We start from the raw sequence: 20,258 nt of genomic DNA, 5'->3' as shown, positions 1-20,258 counted from the left end.
CAGGAATGCTTCAGCGTCCTGATCAGCTGGATAAAGTGGAGCAGTATCGCAGGAGGGAAGCTCGTAAGAAGGCTTCAGTAGAAGCTCGACTCAAGGTACAAAGTTTGATAAATCTGAGTGTCTGTGGTGCAGCATGAATGTACCTTCTTTTTTTTTCCTTCTGTTTTTCGATTCTACATTTTCATCCAGATAGTTTTAAACCATGGGCTTTAATTTTTTCTCTTTGTCCAAAACAGAAACTTTGCATCTTGAAAGTAATGCAAACTAATGCTGTACATCTTACTGAAACTTTATTCAAACATTTCAAGCTTTCTTATGTCCTTTAACTTCTACAGTTTATCTGTGGACAGCTACCCTTAGGCTGTGTAGTCTGTCAGCCAACAAACCTTTGTCGTAATGACTGAATACTGAACTTGTAACAAAAAATTGATGATTGCATCTGAAAAAGATGGGTCAGTTTAGTATCTGACTGTTCCGTAAACCCATGTAAGATAGTATGACATTCTTGTCTCTTGCAGAACTGCACCCCATCATTTTCCCCCTCTTTCACATGTGTACCCGTGAGTCCGCACACACATGCACACACACAGACTTAGCCTGAAATATGAGTAACATCCTTTGTTTAGTGTCTATATGTTACTGAGTTCTGTGTTTCTTTCCTTCACTTGTACTCATTAGCCAACAGTCATTTTAGACCATTATATTAAGTAATTAGAGTAGAGCCTAAGAAAAGTGTTTGGGAAAATGTTTTTGGGTTTACCAAATCAAAATGGCTGGTATACACTGTATCTAATCTTATATTTCAGAGTAAGTTAGTTTATCTTACAACTATTTGATGGCTCCTTCTTTGAGGGAGTCTGCATGAAGTAGAAGAGAACCTGTCTTCTTTCACAGTGAAAAAATATGTTAGCAAATTACATGTTAATTTTTGTCCATAGCATAGAAAGAGAAATTTTCCTGATGACTTGGACTGGGTTTTTTAGATTTAAGGCAGGAAGCATATAGTAGAGTCTATTAATAATGGATCAGTTGTTTAGTTACTGTGATCTATTTATAATAGCTGAGCACAGTCATTTGCCTATTGTCTGTTTCTATAGACAGTGATGACTAAACATAACTTTGTAAGTTTTATAAATGCCTAAATCCACTTTATAGGGAGTTTCCTTGTCATTTTCCTTAAGTTACCTTAACTTCAGTCATCCATAGATGATAAGAAATACCTGTTCCAAAAAGAGGTGCAATACCCCTTAATCCATTCAGGATGTGTTCCTGAAACAAGTGAATCGTTAGTGATGCAATGGATAGCAAAGCATTTTTTCCCATAAGAGTTAATATAATGGATGGGAGCATAGAGAGGGTGTAAGAAATACTCTTGCTCTGCATTTAAACTGTGTATATGTATGGTGTGGAAGACTTGAGAGACAGGGCCATCAGGATCATCAGCCGGGGGAGTTGCTGACTTCTCAAGTTGGATCACTGTTGAAAAACCTCAGCTACTTCATCTATATGAATGAACACATGGTAAATCTTCTAGTGTGAACATGTTGGTGCTTTTTTGATATGCTTTCATCATTGTCATCATTTTCTTCAGATGAATCAAGATAATCAAGTCAGTCAAGGGTGAAGAGTAGAAAACCAGGGTAATAGTTGTATGGCATTTACAGAGATGAAGCAGCAGAGATATAGAATGGTGATCTGCCCCAAAACCCAGCATCAACTCCAGTTGGTTATCCTACTTCTCGCTCTATATCCTCTCCCAAATATTTAGTTGCGTCCATTTCTCTTACATCCTTCTCTGCATTTCTTCCTGCGTTATATAAATTATTACAGGAAAAAACTGCTTTGAAACATGTCAAACTCGTCTGCTTCATGTGTGAGGCTGATGGCGGTTAGTACTTTTAAGGACTGGTAGCAGAATTCTGAAATGATGTGTGAATAAGCACCGGCTAGCACTGGAGGCTGGTACTTCTGGGCTCTGCAGTCCAAAATACAGGCAAAGAGCTGCTTGTACTCTATTCCAGAGCCTGAAAAGTTACGAGCATCGACAGCCATCTTTGTGCACGTATTCAGTCAATGGGAGAACTTAGGTTTTGGTTTTCTCTCTGAAGAAATACTGTATGCATATCCTAGGAGAGTTCCTAGGTTATGGGTTTTCCTAAGTATAAACATGCTTCAATCCTCTACCTTTTGATTCTTAGCTGCTGTGCAATCATGAATTTGAACCCTAGGGCTCTAGGGAGACCAGGCAGCCAGGATCCTGGTTCTGTGGCTTCATGTTGAGGGCTGTCACTTGAAAAGAGATAAAAATGAAGTTTTGAGCCCTGTTCCTAGGATGGCTTGGTTTTATTTTCATTTTTTTAATCCAGTGCTGGTCAGTCCAATCTAAGATGAATATGCATTCTAGGAAGCAAAGTCCGCAGTGTTAGGACATGCCTTGTTCCCTGCCCCCCAACCCCTCCCCTGGCCCCAGCTGATTTTTAGAAAACAAACTGAACAGGGGTGGATGTCTGCTTTTAGAATTTTCCTTGGCCGTTTTTATCAGTGACCAAGATTAGTCATTGTTTCTGTTTAACATAATCAAGTTTCTACAAAAGTTAAATAAGTGAAAATGGGAATATGTAATACTTGAAAGATCTGCCTCAGGACAAATTGAAATATCAAATTAGAAGTGTTGAATATTTAATGATCATGTGATTTTTAAAATACTTTATGGTCAACTTCAGAAGGTTGTGTTTGAGTATCATATTGAATGTTTGAGTATCCTAATTACCTCAGTTCCTGTAGGGGAAAAAATGTGTTAATGCAGCAGTTCTGTAGATAGATATTGTATAAAAATGCCTTACCACTGCTCAATTGTACTGAATCTGGCAGGAAAATACATTTTTATCAATAAAATCAGCATGTCATAATTTGAAAGTACATAAATAGCGGTAGTTTAAGAAGCACTGCATTTTTCTGGGACTTTCCCAGTACATTTAAAACACAATAAATGTTGTTCATAGTTACCAGGATTTCCTCTTTGGCTTCTAGTATCAGACAAAAAGTTCCATGACTGCCCAAGCTTTTTGGCCTCAGAAGTATGTCAAAAAATGTGTTTTGAGCTTAGCAAAACCATTAGTGCCTCACTTCTTTACTGGTTACTTCAAGTCCTTGAGTATAAAAAAGTATAAGTATGAAAAACAAGAGTTTTCACTGATGTCTTGCCTTTTGGCTTGTCTTTTGAAGTCTGTTATTTCCAGTTTCATTTTCCACTCACCTGATTTCATCTTAGTCATATCTGTTTAAAAATACTTACATAAAAGACATGCTGTGGATGTGATCTGATGTCTTTCACTCAGATATGCACTATAATGCATTTTCTGTGAGGTGTCTGGACTGTCAAATGATATTCAGAACCAACAACCTATTTAAAGAGTCATTATTTCAAGTGTCACCTGTCACAAGAGATATCTATATCAATAACCTCTCTTTATGCCAAAATAATCTAGTAGTTGGATTGTTGGTCTCGTTGTTACACAGTGTCAAAATTCTATTCAGTTTGGGGTTGGGTTTTGTTTGTTTGTTTGTTTGGACTGAATTCCTTTTGTGGTTTTTTTTTTTTGTTTGTTTGTTTTTTTTTTTTTTTGCTTTCAGGCATGACAAGCTGGAGGGCTTTTTTAGCACATTTTCAGAATTGTAATTTTTTTTTTTTTAGAACACTTTCAGTTGCCAGTCAAAATTTGTAATTGCTTTAGTAAAATGCTATGTGAATCTGTACATACTAAGCATTCTGTTGAAACATCTGGTTCAGTTTCTTCTGATACACCTCCTTGAAATTAATTTATGAAGGAAATGCAAAGAAATCTCATTCTTCCTTCCCATGATCCAGGTTTAATGTAGGTTTATAAAGGTCATCTATCTGCCTAAGCTCCTATGTTAGCTTTGTGGGTGAACCAATTGTATCTAGGTCCTTTAAAACTAGATACAACTCCAGAACTTCAAAAAAAAGAATATGTGCGCACACACAGAGAAAGTTACATGTTTCTAGTAAGCTATAATGTTACTTTTTCAGGGTTTTTTTTCCTCTTAAAATGTTAGATACTGAAATGAAAATTGGTTCCTGAGAAATGTTGAAAATAAGGAACTACAACGATTAATACAAGCTCTTTCTTTGTCTTTTTCTTTGTATTTAAGGCAGCAATCCAGTCACAGTTAGATGGAGTACGAACAGGTTTAAGTCAACTGCACAATGCACTAAATGATGTAAAGGACATTCAGCAGTCTTTGATAGATGTCAATAAGGACTGGAGACAGAGCATCAACACCATAGAAAACCTCAAGGATGTTAAGGATGCTGTAGTGCAACATAGCCAACTGGCAGCTGCTGTAGAAAATCTCAAGAACATCTTTTCAGGTAATTTACTGTTCTTCATCACATACTGAAGGCACTTTAAAATGATGCTAACAGCTGTAAGGTTGTCAAGTGATGTCCAGAACTTTTAACCTCATGGGGAATGAGGAATTAAGGAAGAATCACCTACACATCACAATCAGGGAAGTAGCTGGTAACCATTTAATATGGTTAATATATCGAATCTAAATTTTGCTGTAAGAATTTCTAGTCTGGCCTATCTCATCATCAAACACAAGTCACAAAGAAGCTTCTTGCTAGCAATCAGTAGCAGGGATAACATCTTCAACTGTAAAAGACTGAAATATGCAGGCGGCATGTACAGAAAGAAAATTCTGAAAGATCTGGAATGTTGCCAGTGAGTTGGGCACCTACAGCAAGCCTGTTGGGTAAAAATAGTCTCAAATGATTTTAGGAAGTGAAAATTTTTTGCAGACAGAGGCAAAATATGAAACTGCAAGATCTCCAGTCAAAGTTTCCCTGGCAGTCTTTCTTGCACAATAGTTAGGAGCCTCATGGATTTCCATTAATGTTACAAACATAAGTGTAAATTACCTGAAGTTCCATTTCAACTGTGCACAGTCCTTACTTCAGAATCAGGCAATACAATCACAGAAACCAGCTCGTGCATAAAGAAATGATAGATGGGAGACACTTCTTGCCCCACTGCACAACTGCAAAGGTTTGCAAAATTAAATAAGATTAATGTGGTATAATGGGTACTGTAAAGATAAAGAAAATGGGATTACCTCTGCCTTTTTGATGCACATTCTTTTCTGTCTTCAATCAGGGTATAACTGTCTTTTCAAACTTCTTTTGTGGCTGCCAGTTTTATCACTAGCTGCCTTTTTTTGCAGTGACAGTTTTTCTGCTGAGGTTTTTCAGTTCCTTCGCCCACAGGATCCTAATCCTCTTCTGTAGGATTCCTCAAATACTGAAAAATAATAAAGAAAAAAAAAATCTTCTAAATAGGTTAGCAGCATAGGTCATTATGCCTATTCTTCCTTTGTGCCTTAGGCAGGCAAAAACTGTTCAAGGAGGAGGTAAAATTCAGTATTTGCTGGGTATATGCAGCCTCAGGTTCAACAGGCAAGTTAAAAGCTGTATGTATAAGATACTGCAGCATTAGCTTTCTTATTTGTTTCCTGGTAGACTTTTATGGATTTTTAAATTTTTTTTAAGGGGAGGGAGAGAGGGGAAATTACATTCTGTTGGCACTATGATCTTTGTTCAGCCACTGATCAAAGTGGAACATTATAGTTAATGATGTATAAAGATATATAGCATTTACTAACAATTTTGAATACTTTAAAATAATTTCCTTTCAATTATTTCAAAATAATTACTACAGCTGTTTGACAGCTTGTTTCCTAGAGCTTTTATTGTCTTGTATTTATGCTTTATATTTTGATTGTGGTGTTCTACTCTTTTGTTTTGTTTTGTTTTTTTTTTCTTTGCCTTTCTTTCAGTTCCAGAGATAGTCAGGGAAACCCAAGATCTGATTGAGCGTGGGGAACTTCTGCAAGCTCATCGAAAACTGATGGATTTAGAGTGTTCTCGTGATAACCTGATGTATGAGCAGTATCGCATGGACAGCAAAAACACGCATGACATGAACCTCATCCATACATACTTTGGGGATATGCAGAAACTTTCTGAGGAGCTGGCAAAGCAACTTTGGATGGTGGTTCAAAGATCTCTTGTTACAGTCCGTCGAGATCCAACCTTGCTTGTTTCTGTTGTTAGGATAATTGAGAGGGAGGAGAAAATTGACAGGCGCATGTTAGACCGGAAAAAACAAACTGGGTTCATACCTCCTGGCAGACCAAAGAAGTGGAAAGAAAAAATGTTCAACATTTTGGAAAGAACTGTGAGCACACGAATTGAAGGCACTCAAGCAGATACTAGAGAATCTGACAAAATGTGGCTTGTGCGCCATCTAGAAATCATACGTAAATATGTTCTTGATGACCTGCTTGTGGCTAAAACCCTGCTGGATCAATGTTTTCCTCCACATTATGACATTTTCAACAAATTGCTAAATATGTACCATCAGGCTTTGTCCACCCGCATGCAAGAGCTTGCTGCAGAGGATCTGGAAGCAAATGAGATTGTTAGCCTTCTTACTTGGGTTTTAAATACATACAAAAGGTAAGGTCCCCTTGTCTTTTCTGTTAGCAATAGTTGAGAGTAAGCATGCAAAACACAGCTTATGTGCTAATATTTGTATGTCTGTTAACATATAAAAAGGTCGAACAAAAGACGGATAATAGTAAATAACTTGCTGTTTTGATATTTGTTAAGCATTTTGCTTTCTGGAAATTGCTCCTTAAAACTTGTTTGCATTTTCTAATATGTGATTTTGAGTTGCTTTGTAAGATTCAAGTTTTAATGCAGTTAAAGACCTGCTTGAAGCTACAGTCACCTTGTATTTGTGTGCCAGTTTGGTGAAGTATTGGGAAAAGCAAAAGAGTCTTTGAGCGCATGTGTGTGTGAAACAAAGTATTTGTTGTTGGCCACAGCCCCAGAAGATTTGTATGGTTATTAACTTTCTATTGTTATCCTTTACAGAGGCTGGGACTGTTTCAGTGTTGCTTCATTACTGTTAAATGGAAAGAATGTAGTAACTTCCTTCAGGTTTTCTCTCAGAACTGTGTGGTTATCTGTTTATTTAGAAGAATTTCTGCTTAGAGGTTGTCTCCTGTGATACTCTTAAACTCTTTTGAGTTGTGTGATTTGTTGGGATAACTTAAGCATTATGTCTTTTTTAATTTTTTTCTTCATCCTTCAGGTGGAAACAACTCAAATGGCAACTGTTCAGTTTTTGCTGGCGTGTAGTTACTAGAGAAACTGATTTGTTTGGGAAAAAGTAATGCTAACCTTTCAGTGGCTCATGACTGTAATCCTGTTCTCAATAGCTGGCATTAACCCAGAGTCTTCTCTGTGTACACTTTTTCAGCCTTCAATTGTTCAATCCCACTAATTCAACACATTGGATTCTTGATAGGTTTAGAGTATAATACCATAAAGCAAATAGGTAGGAGATAATACCGTTCTGTAGAATTTCTATAACCAATTTTAAGATTCATTTTATGTTCAGATATCTGCGTTCTGCTCTACACTGTGAAGTTCTCCTGCTTTTCTTCCCTGCAAAGAACACTCAGAAGCATCCACTAAATGCATATTTACATGCCTGTGCAGGATATATAATCTATGAGAGATACAGCTACTAATAAGAAGCTGAGTTCATTGGCCTTTTCTTCTTTATTAATAGAAGGCCAGAGGAATAACTCCGCAGTGAATGAAAATCAGAAATATGTGAACCCCTATACCTACAGAGGCATGGCCTCAGCAGAAATCCTATTCCCAGGTTCTTAATTTTTGTCCTGGGACTGATGTTCTAGTAAGGCAATTCTTGGTCTTAAAAATTGCCCTTCTACCCTTCCCCCAGAAAGCAGAACAGATTGCTATTGAGTTAGACAATTCAGAGCTAAAGCCCTCTCAATCCACGTGTTGTGTCATAGAAGGGCAAAGGGAGGGAGCAAAGCTGGCATTGCATCTATTTACAAAGCAAACAAATAAAAAAGGGATCACTCCTGCTAAAGCAAGTTCTGTGGCTCGTAGCACCTGATGGAAATATCTTGTAAAGGAAGTGAAAGAGTGAGAGGAGTAGACACGGTACAAGATATCTGAGAATGCACTTCTGTATAACCATGTAATGAGACTGACAGAAATTAAAGACAATATCTCAGGAGAAAAATTAAGGCTTTGAGTTTTTCTCTTCTCTAAAAAAAAAAAAGCAGCCTGAGAGAGCAGTACAGTAATTCTATTCTTATGGATTACAATAAACTGCTATCAAGAGGATGATAATTAGCTGTTGTGTATGTTTGTAGTGGTCAGTGGAAGAAGAAATGGGCTCAGGCTTGTGAGTGGGAAAAGTTAAGTGCAGGATACTTGCAGAGCTTACCAAATCTCAATCACTGGACTTCTCTTAACAATTCTCTATAAGGATATGTTTATTATAAACTGTGAAGGAGGATGGCCTATATGACATCATGAGAACTATGTTTCTGTGATATTTCACCCTCCTTTCCCTGTATGAAAAAAGTGAAACTGCTGTTACATTCCTTGTTCATGTCTATGGAACATTGTATGGTGGAAGATCATTTTCTCCTTTCTAATATTTCTCTACTTCTATTAAATGTAATTGAATATTAGAGGGAAACTTGTATTTGCATGTTAAAGATGCACTTCAAAACCAGCTGAGAGAATACTGACCAATTAAGAGAAGCATTGAGGGTATTTTTCCATGTAATGAATTCATAAGAAAGCCATGCTTAACTTCTGTTTACAATATCTGCAGGATAGGATTTTTAAAAGAATCGTGTTCTTTACCAGAACATGTCTTGGAAGCTGTTTTTAGAACTATCAACTCACAGCTGAGAAATAAAGTGATGCTCTATGTGGAATAATAGCCTTTAATATTTGAGTGGGATGCAGTTCTACTGTGCTAGATGTATTTCTCTCTCATATTTAAGTCAATGAGAGCTTTGGAAACATACTGCTAGTACTAGTACCGAATTGGGACCAGGACTCTAATCTGTGTTTTAGGGAAAATACAGGTCTCTTAAGATCCTGATGCCCATATTCATAACATCACTTTATCAGATACTGATCAAGTGTTGACAAAACTGCTAAGAGCTCACCAACGTTGCTGCAGACAGTGTCAACAATCTTCACCCTAAGAACAGAAGCAATGGTACTATATATCTAGCTGGATGCTGTCTCTGGATTGAGTACCTCTTTTTTACAAGACAGAGCAGAATTGGTGGCAAACCTGGCATAAGAAGCAGAATAGAAGCTTTCTAAAATGTTAGTTTCCAGATAATACAATTCTAGTTGAAATTTCAACTTGATTATAAACTTCTTGTTGAAGGGACATAACTCTTCCCTACAGTTAGAAGCCTGCTGACACTTCTAAGAGGGTTGTCTATCACTTCCTTTCCCGCAGACACTTGGGTTGTGGCGATCAGGAAAGAGAACTCATGTATAGGAAGAATTTTTGTGTTTGGGGGCTAGAGGTGGAAGCCTGTAGTCTGTTTAGGGTTTTCAGCTGATAACCTTTGAGAAAGATTTAATGTCCCTGTGGGCTTGTGAAGTAGGGATAATGATGGTATAATGAGGCTAGAAATATTTTCTATTATGGCACAGTGCCATAAACAGCTTCTCACATTTCCCCTGAATAAGCCTAGAACCGGTCCAGCAATTACATGTATCCTTTATGTAAACAGCAACAGAATGGACAGTTTTCTGAATAGCTTGAGCCACTTTAAAATATCTTCAATCTCCATATTCTTGCAGGCTCAGGAAGATGCTACAAACGTAAAGTGTTCAGTTACAGTAGCTTTTACAGTTTCAAGGACAAGAATTTTGGCTTTTTAGTTAGGCATAGTATGTTCTTTTTTTTTTTTAGTGCTTTGAGGTTTTCTTTCCTGATGTAAAAGCACCACTATGCTGACTCACTGCATGTACCAAGAGAACAAATTTAACTTGCAGAAATATACAAACTAAACACTTGTTTAGGAAATTTTTTTGCTATTTTTTTTTTACAGCAAATAAATTTTTGTCGCTGCAAATACGGGATTTGTGGCTTCCTTCTGAAAAGCACACTAGAAATGGAATGTGAAACAATTTACATTATTATGATTGAGTATATTTCCATCAACTATTAATAAAGCACTCTCTGAAGAGTGTGGTTTTGAGTTATTGATTTTTTTTATATCATGAAATATTAAGAGTTTTTGCTATGTTGTGCTTTGGCATAGCTTTGTTTTTTTTTGTTTTAGTTATACAAGCAACTCATTAGATAAAACTCACTGGATAACTTTGTAATGTATACATGCAAAATATCACTGTAAAGTATTAATTTTATATAATCCTCATCAAAATATTTTTGAGGGTTGCTTTAGTTTCTTTCTGATCCTATAAAATCAAGAATTTTCCTTTGCAAGCAAGTATAGCTAATGGTACTGTTACAATATAGTACCCATGAAGTGCACTTTTGATTTGGTGTGCAAGATGCCACCTCCTCATATATTAAGTGTATTCCCTACCAATACAGGGAGCACTGGTAGATTTTCTTCTAATACATCTAAGCTTTGATATGGATGTGATACAAGTAGCAAAACAGAAGCTCTTTTGAGAAACTGAAGTGAGTATTTCATACTTTTCACTGATCTTTCCCGTTGTGAAATTCAGAATGTGTAAGTTGTCTGTCCTCACCTCTGAAATTTAAGACATATAAAAATGTCCCCTGTTAAGAGCCCACAGGTTGAACCAGTTGGCTTTTATTCAGTCCTAAGCAATTGCTAATTCTCGTACATAAAAGATGGAAACACATGAAAGGGTTGAACAGTTAAAATGTCTGTAACATTTGTTTTTTAATATATGCTGGGCTATAGCTTTTACATCCTGTTCTTTCTTTTATATAGTTTTATGTACATTCCTTGTAAATGCATTTACCGTTGCAGTTACTATTAAGAACTTTTTGAATTGTAAAGATGTTGAAAATTGCCCCTTACAGTGGTCATACAAAAAAAGCTTTATAGTTTAACTTTTTATCTCATTTTTCTTTACTAATCTGCAACGCCTTTTTTTGGTCTTTTTTTTTTTAAACTCAGTGCAGAGATGATGGGAAATTCAGAACTGTCTCCCGAAGTGGATGTAAATTCTTTGAATCCACTGATTTCGCAAAATGTGGTAGATCAGCTTCTCAGCAAGTATATGTCAACACTTACTGTGAGTAATAATAATCCAAAGACACCTTCGGATGACTTTATAGCCGCATTAGTACCTCAATGCTGTTCCTCAGTCAGAGAAAACAAATGTGACAAATATGAACTCAATATTGTTACTTTTCTAAATTTTCACATACTATATGTAGGTTTGTTTATAAAGTTATAATCAGATTATTTTATAGATGTAAATCATGAAATTTCAAGGAATAATTATGCTTTACAGACTATATTAATCTTAGTTTATTAGAAAGGAAGGAATTCCAGTGTTCATATATCTAAATTCATAGTGCTAGTATGTTAGATACTGCTATACTTACCAAGCTGCATTCAGTGGCTTGTCCCTATAGTAACTACATCAATGTTTGATACAGATGGATCTTTTCAAGGTAATCAGGATGTTCATGTTTGCGAGTTTGATTCTTTTAACAGTATTTTTGTTTTCATGCCTGTCGCCTACATGAGCACATAATTTCCTTTTGTGGATGCCATTTCAAGTGCATCTTAAATATAAAGACACTGCTGCTTGGTTATCCTAAGAGTCACTGGAAATTGATCAACTATATGGCAAGGAATCAATATGTGATTGTCAGGTTTTTAAATGTGTTTTTCTTTAAAGGTCCACTATTGCTTGCTTCTGAGACTGGATATTGGGATAGTTGGAACTTTGGACTTGCTGTTCTTACATTGTTCAGTTGAATACCTACTCCTCCTAAGTTTAGGAGCTCTGCCAAGCAGAGGGAAATTTTTGCTTCTTTGGATGTGTCAACCACTAAAATATGTCCAGCAACAGCAACTACTTGGACTTGGTAGTCATCACAATAATATGAACCGATCTTGTTATGTCTCAAGGAAGTTGCCAATAGAGGCTTTGCTTCACATTAGCTTTACTAGGACTTTCATGCAAGTTTATTTTTCTGCACTTACCTTCAGGACAAAAAAACATTGGTTTGTTTTATCAAGCTACTTTTGGCCTGACTCAGGAAATGCCTTTGAATTCATTTTGTCCCCTCTTAAGATGAAAAAATAGACCTATATTGGTTTTTCTGAAATGTTTTTTCCCTACTTACTGAAAAATATTATATATAGAACATTGTTGTATTTATATTCTATAAATAAAATAAAGCAAAGCTGCTAGTCTGTTAAACACAGAGTGGTTTTCTTTTGCTGTTTTGATTTTTGGCTGTTTCTTCTTTTTAAGGCAGAAAATACTGAAACTGCCTATTTGTTTCACAGGATTCAGCCTGATCTAATTTTCTATGCATCCCCACTTACTCTTCTACTTTATTTCTTTTAATGTTATGTTTAAAACTGTTTATAAATAAAATATAACTAGTTCTGTTTGGGTAAATTAAAGCATTTCCTAATTGTGGCTATCAATGTAAATATTGATGTTTAAGTCAATAAAAATGTCTCCTTTTCATGAGAAATAAGATGCTAATATACTTTTAACAGACTTCTACTAGATTTCTTTTTTTTCGAAGCACATAAGCTTGAAAAAAAAGTTCTTGTAAATTATGATCTTAAGGTGAAAAATGTTGATGTCCCCTGGACTGATGACTTAAAGGATTAATTCTTCTTTACAAATCATATCTCATCAGAGCAGTTCCATGCTTATGAGGGAAAAAGATAGTGCAGCGTTTCATGTAGTTGAACGTGGCACTTTATGTACTTAGGCCACCCACTGTAGTCAAAAAAACAGCCTTTCTTGTGCAGAAAGACTGTAGGGCTTTCAGTTTCTTCCTTTATGCTATCTACTGATAGGAGTTTTGACCAAAATATACTGATTTAATACATAAAAAATGTAAACACTAAAAAAAAATTACCTAGTTTAGACTTTTTCGCCCTTTCTGTACGTGCCTACTGGTCATGTTTAGTTTTGCATGGTAGGGCACACTAATATACCAGTTATACTTCTTTCTAATGTATAAACTTTTGTATTACTTGGGGTTTTAACTGAATGTGAACAAAGCAGAAAAGAGGCATAAACCTGATAATTATTTTAGCTAGACAGAAATCCAAGAATCCAATTACATATTTAGCAAACGTGCTGGAATCTACTACCTACTGTTGCAAATATGTCCATGGTATCTGTGTCATGCAAGTGATCGGAAAACTGGCTTAATCTAGTTCTAAAAACAGTTGTTCTTAATGTCCGTTTGTTGTGAAACATGCTTGTCGGATGGGAGGAGAGCCAACTATTGTATCTCTATCACTGTTTTCTGCAGCACTTAAGTTCCAAGAAATGCAGCTCGTTTAGTCTAATCCTGGGTTTTTGTCCCCAATGGTAACAAGCATCAGTTTCCTAAAATGTAGGTAAAAGGAACTACAAGCAGATATGTGCTAATTTTCCTGCATTAATTATTACTTTAATTTTTTCAGTTGTTGAAAAATTCAGTTTGAAACCTAAAGCCTGAGGCTTAATAAATGTTTCCGAAGTTCATAAACATGTTGATTCTGACAAACTGACTTGCTCTTTTTGTTTGGAGCACTCCCCTTCCAAAATGTGCCTAAGCTTGATTCAAACTATATGACTAGTTTTCCAGTACTAACCTTTGTCAATGCAAATCTTAATTTGTCTATGTTACTTATATTCTCTAGGGATGACAAGAGTGGTCAACATTATCTGTTACTATGCCACTCTTCATTATGGAAATGGTTGCTATTCCAAATATTATAGTAGGGTTTTTTTTGTTGTGTTAAATCTAAAAAAATCTCTTCTTTTTCCTGATTGCTTTATTTAATGTAGTCTAACATCATTGGCTGGCTACGAAAAGCACTGGAGACAGATAAAAAAGACTGGATAAAAGAAACTGAACCAGAAGCAGATCAAGATGGGTACTATCAGACTACACTCCCAGCTATTGTTTTTCAGGTATAATATAACTTGGTTATTCTAGAAAATCTATGGAAGCAGTACATGGATTTGGGGAAATGGAGGGATGGGAGGGGGAAACCAAACTGATTGGAATGCCATTGTTTCTACGTGTATTGAAGTATAGTTTGGTTTTTTTCCTGTAGGGTTGTTAGATGGATGCGTTGTTTCTTTTGAAGTTTTTATATTTGCCTTTTTCACTTTAACACTTAGAGACTTAGTTCTTTTTATGTGTAGATTAGAAACATATTTTTCCCAGCCTATTTAGTTGATATTTGTGTTTAGTTAACTGCTTTTAGGCCTATTCATGTAAATTTGTAGTATAAGCCTACCAGCTGAGATGTTTGTAAGTTATTAGAATATTGGTTGTTAGTATGGTGCTGAGGTATTTAGGCATGTAATTATTCCTATAAATTACTCATTGTACAAACACGTCAATACTGGAAAGAAAAGTTCTGTTGAAGATCAAAAATGTTGCTGTTTAAACACTACTTCAGTTAACATGAATACCTGTCCAAATTATTCAATAGCCTCAAAACAGAAAAGATAAGACTATTCCTAAGATCTTAAATTAAAAAAAAAAGCCACCAAAAAAAACCCCAAAACACAACTCTAAGCTGCACCACCCTGTTGTTGGTAGTAGAAATGAGAAGTTTTTAAAGTTATGTTTATCAACCAGAAAAATGTCAGCTTATTATGCTCAGTTTTTAATTTTTCATTACAAATATTGTGTGAGGTACCTTCAATGAAAGATAGATGGTCTCTTCTTGCATTTGTTTCCTACTTTATTTTTTTCCTGCCTTATACCAGGATTTTTGCTATATTCTTTCACATTTGTATTAGCACCAAAGTTGACTTCATCTGATCCTTTTCAGAAAGCGTGTGATGTCAAAGAAACTGGTGGCTGATTGGCTCTAGTCTTGTGCTGTCAAAGGCTGCAGGGTTGAGATTCATGTAACAGTGAAACTTTCAAAATCATCTCAGCATAAAAGCAGCTCATGTTTCCACCTAGCTTTGCACCGTTGCTTTCCAGTCCTCCTCCTCAAACACAGTTCCCTGTAGTTCATCTAGATCTTGTATTTACTGTGTTTCTAAAGTTTAGGTGTCCCTTCTGCTTCACTAATGTGAACTTACTACTTTCATATATGAGGAAAGGAAAGGAATTTGTGTTACAAGGTTATTCATTAGTAGCTGCAAGAGCTGACCCAATAATTTTGATCCACTGTAGAGCCACATTCCTACTGAATTAGAAATACTAAGTAATTTTTTGCCAAGAAAAGAATGCAGCTGTTTTCAGTATCAAGAGAAGACTGCAGCACACATTAATAAGTTATTGACATCCATTAATTACAGTTATGGAAATAGTGATTTTTTGATTTAGACAGCAGCAGTTGTCTAGGTTTGTTTAATTAAAAAATCAAAAAAAAAAAAATCTAAAAGCATATGTAGAGCTGGTGCCAGTGAGTCTCCAACAAGATAGGAGTTCTGTCTTTGGTTTATCACTGATTAAGGCCTCTCTCTATAACTAAAGTATTTTTAACTTAGATGTTTGAGCAGAATCTTCAGGTGGCTGCTCAGATAAATGAAGATTTGAAAACAAAGGTACTCCTGCTATGTCTTCAACAAATGAATTCTTTTCTAACCAGGTAACATAATTTTTAAAATATATTTTTTTTTAATCCTTCCTTTATCCTGCCTCAGCGTCTCTTTGTTCCCACAGTTCCAATACTTGTTTTTCCTATGGATGTTTCTTTATTGCTCTGTCTTTCTCCTGTCACATCCCTGCCAACCCAGTTTTTCTTCCCTTTTGTTGCTTTCTTCCTCCCTTCCCCAGCTTCACCATAGAAGTTGTTCTGTGCTGGTGAGTGGTACTTTCAGTTCCTCTCTGCAAATTGCTCTAATTTTGGAGTCAGTTCCAGTTTCTTATGTATCTCAAATTTATATCTCTTTCTCATAAGTAAGGCAGAATACACCTCCTTGGCTGGATTCTGCCCAGAACAGAAATACTAAACATTCCAGGAGCAACAAGCCCTTTATAAAATACTTCTAAATACCTGACAGGCTCTTATGGAGCATTTGGTCCTACAGGTGCACTTAAGTTATTACAGACTTCTGTCTGTGTAATGCTATTCCTTCTATGTGTTGCAGGTACAAAGATGAAGCACAGTTTTATAAAGAAGAACATCTTAAAAATCGTCAGTATCCTCAATGCTATGTTCAATACATGATCGCAGTTATCAACAACTGTCAAACCTTTAAGTAAGTCTGCATGTTCTTGCAGTATTGTGAGAAAAATAAGTACTGATATTTCATTTGTAATACTACATGTTCCCAGGATCTTTACAGAATCACAGAATCATTAAGGTTGGAAAGGACCTTTGAGATCAAGTCCAAACATTAACCCAACACCACCATGCTCCCTAAACCATGTCCGAAAGTGCCATATCCACACGTTCTTTGAATACTTCCAGTGATGGTGACTCCACCACCTCCCTGGGCAGCCTGTTCCAATGCTTGACCACTCTCTCGGTGAAGAAATTTTTCCTAATATCCAATCTAAACCTCCCCTGGCGCAACTTGAGGCCATTTCCTCTCGTCCTATCACTTGTTACTTGGGAAAAGAGATCGACACCCTCGTCGCCACAACCCCCTTTCAGGTAGTTGTAGAGAGCAATAAGGTCTCCCCTCAGCCTCCTCTTCTCCAGACTGAACAAACCCAGTTCCCTCAGCCGCTCCTCATAAGACTTGTTCTCCAGACCCCTCACCAGCTTCATTGCCCTTCTCTGGACATGCTCCAGCACCTCAGCATCCTTCTTGTAGTGAGGGACCCAAAACTGAACACAGGATTCAAGGTGCGGCCTCACCAGTGCCGAGTACAGGGGCACAATCACTTCCCTACTCCTTCTGGCCACACTATTTCTGATACAAGCCAGGATGCTGTTGGCCTTCTTGGCCACCTGGGCACACTGCCGGCTCATATTCAGCCGGCTGTCAGCCAGCACCCCCAGCTCCCTTTCTGCTGGGCAGCTCTCCAGCTGCTCCTCCCCAAGCCTGTAGCGTTGCATGGGGTTGTTGTGACCCAAGTGCAGAACCTGGCCCTTGGCCTTACTAAACCTCATACAGTTGACCTCCACCCATCAATCCAGCCTGTCCAGATCCCTGTGCATCTCACCTTCTTTCCTATACAAAGAAGGTTTCAGTGAAGATAGTTTAGCTGACTAAACGAAGACAACAGGTTTAAATATATTACTGTCTTAAGAGGCAGATACTGTGATTGCTCTTGCCTTTGGCAAGCGAAGCCATTGCCCCTCACGGGTGAAAATCCACTTGCTATTCCAAGAATTTCATTGCCAAAGAAGAATTTATCTTCAACTTTCTGAATTTGAAAAAGTAGTTTCACATTGTTTGTCTGGGGCCTGACATCTTCTCTTACATTTGATCTCATGCAGTTTACCTTCAAGCAGTGTGATCAAGGTGAACTAAACTGGAAAAAAGTAAAAGTAGGGCATGCTCTGTTAAGAATATCAAAACAGGAGAAAGAAACCCTCACTGCTTTTATTTCAGTGTTCAGCAATCCAACCCCATGTTTGTCTATATCTGCTGCCATTCTCAAGTCTATAAATCAGCAGTAGTTTGCTACCAACATACAAGTAGTCTAGGTTGATCACTCTAAAATCATTCTGGAGAGTAAATTAAGGCTTCCAAAGCAAGCAGCAGAAAACAGGACTGTCTAGTATGTCTCTTTCTATGTATGCACTCCAAAAATTTAGTAGCAATGCAATTGTGCATCAGTGGATGATGAAAAGCATTGTTGTTTGTCACAGAGAATCTATAATCAGTCTGAAAAGAAAATATTTGAAAATTGAAACGGAAGACACGTTGTTAAGCAGTCATACAAGCATGGATGCAACTTTAGACATCATTGCCAAAGAAGGATGCTCTAGCCTGCTAGATGAAGTCTTCATGGATTTAGAGGTTCGAACTCTTTTTTTTTTTTTTCTTCTTTCCAAAAAACCACAAGTATTATTTTATACGGAAAAATAATTCAGGAATGAAGTAGTTATGAAGCCTTTTGATTGCTAAACATATTTTGTATGTGGTGTGCTAGCAAAATGCCAGTAAGTGTCAGTATTGTTCTTCACTGGTATAGTTTGCCTGTAAGACTGAAATTATATTGCTTAATTATATTTCACAGGATGACTTCAGGCAGGTGCTTTGTATATAGTGAATATTTTCTAGCAGATTGTATTTAGTCTTATATTTATGTAGTTGAGTTTTAAGAATTATTTGAGAAACTAGTGCTGATATTAAGTTATCATCTTTGTACAGGTGCAGTACACCTATAATTAAGATAGTTAATTGACTCTAAAGGGGAGCCCGTTCTGACTGATTAATTTCCAATTCTAGCATCTTGTATCGAATCCCTCAGGAAAAAAAAATTAATTCTTTTTATTATGAAAAAGAAGTTGGAAGAGGCAGGGAAATTAGAGAAATGGCAGGAGTGAATAAAGATGCTCTGAGACTTGCTATATTTGTAATAGTGTTTTGAACTATTGTAAACATCTTGAATGATTCACATGGAGAGATGTGGGAGCAGTGTTTATTTTAGATTTGGAGCTCTTAAGCAAAACCTTTATTTCTCATTAACTATGCTCACTGATTATGAGAATGACACTCCCATCTACTCCAATGACCATTCTTTGAAATTCATTAACCTCAAGTTTCATGTCACTATTATAATTTACAAAATGCTGTGCTCTAATATGTAAAGAATTTTTCCTCCTTGGAGAACAAAGCAAGATGGGTATGTAAATGTAGAGAATACTGGAATTATGTATTGTGGAGTTCTGGGAAAGGAGTAAAGTGTACAGGCCACCAAGTTTGGTATAGGCACAGGAATTTTGTGGGGCCATCAAAGAGGAACAACTGAGTAGCCAGTAGCAGTTCAAGGAATCAAGCATGATGTTGCACTATCACAACAGTTTAAAAGTGCCTCATATTCAAAATGGGAATCATCAGCTCTTACACCAATTTTGTCCTTGGACCTTAATTTGTTTATTTAGCATAGACATTTAAATAGAGAACGTCATAAAGGATTTTAGAGAAACAAATGTTTAGGTTAGTGCGATTGTGTATATCAGGGTAGCACTCTGTGCAACTGTCATTCCTACGACCGATCACATCACTCACTCACAGTAACTGCTTATTCCTTTTGGAGGAGAGTGGTTTAGAAATGCATGACACCAAAATTGTCTCCTGTTTTTTTGTAACTGTACTGATATGATGAAAGAGTCAAAAATTTGTTCTTTTCAATTGTTTGTTACCTTCTCAGCCACATCTCAATGAGCTGATGACAAAGAAGTGGTTGATGGGGTCTAATGCAGTGGGGACTATCTGTGTCACTGTAGAGGATTATTTCAATGACTTTGCAAGAATAAAAAAGCCTTATAAAAAGGTAGGTGCAAAATATTCTATGATACTTTGCTACTGTAGTCTGAATATCATGTTGGTTTGGAATTTCTGAACACTGAATGGAATTCAGAATTGAAATACAGAAATTTGAATTGGTTCATCACTGGAAATGAAAAAATGTTCATAATCATATTGCAAAAGTCCAAATTAATATTTCTCTCTCATCTTTTTTGTTCACAACCATAAAATACTGTCAAAGACAGATCAGAGTTGCAGGATTTAGTCCAGAAAATGCATTGTCATGTTACTAAATTGTATTCTTACCAGCTTGTACTTTTCTTCTACTTCTCAGAAGTTTGCAGTCAGATAAAATTAGCTCTTCTGAAACTAGTTTTGCTGGTCTGTAATTACTTTTTTTTATAAATGCACGTTCTGTAATTCCTAGTTTTAATGTGTGTGATGAGGCATAGTTAAATGGGTGCCATAAGGTTTAACAAATGCATAAGTCAAGGTTAAAGTGCTGAACAGCAGCATAAGGTGCTAGGTTAGGTCATCTTTTTCTTTTTTCCTGTGGTCCATCAAAGGATATCTGTATTTCTGTATTATCCTTTAATCTTTAGCATTATTGTACTTGCTTTTATCTTTTATTGAATTGAAGTCAGTTTTGTGTAGTTAAGATAGCATGTCTTAAATGATTCCTTAAGATTTAGTAAATATTTAAAGCTAGCAAGATCAGGATTTAGGTGAAGTCTTTGAACAAACCCATACTAAGAAGTGCTTGAAAGGC

General features: G+C 36.4%; 1 protein-coding gene across 1 annotated transcript in view; it reads left to right on the top strand.

Annotated features, from left to right (window-relative positions):
• EXOC3 (exocyst complex component 3) overlaps positions 1-20,258 on the top strand; it is a 24,821-nt gene that overhangs the window by 64 nt on the left and 4,499 nt on the right. The window contains exons 1-9 of the mRNA XM_010291061.1: positions 1-95; positions 4,174-4,393; positions 5,860-6,541; positions 11,071-11,188; positions 13,934-14,059; positions 15,605-15,705; positions 16,208-16,318; positions 17,884-18,034; positions 19,392-19,514. The exon at positions 1-95 is cut by the window's left edge and continues 64 nt beyond it. Coding sequence (XP_010289363.1) covers positions 1-95; positions 4,174-4,393; positions 5,860-6,541; positions 11,071-11,188; positions 13,934-14,059; positions 15,605-15,705; positions 16,208-16,318; positions 17,884-18,034; positions 19,392-19,514 — 1,727 coding nt within the window. The remainder of the gene's footprint in view (positions 96-4,173; positions 4,394-5,859; positions 6,542-11,070; positions 11,189-13,933; positions 14,060-15,604; positions 15,706-16,207; positions 16,319-17,883; positions 18,035-19,391; positions 19,515-20,258) is intronic.

Source organism: Phaethon lepturus, unplaced genomic scaffold (assembly GCF_000687285.1).
Source record: "Phaethon lepturus isolate BGI_N335 unplaced genomic scaffold, ASM68728v1 scaffold41167, whole genome shotgun sequence".
In the NCBI taxonomy this organism is placed as follows: domain Eukaryota; kingdom Metazoa; phylum Chordata; class Aves; order Phaethontiformes; family Phaethontidae; genus Phaethon; species Phaethon lepturus.
Note: the sequence above shows the minus strand (reverse complement) of the source record. Positions and strands in the feature narration are given on the sequence as shown.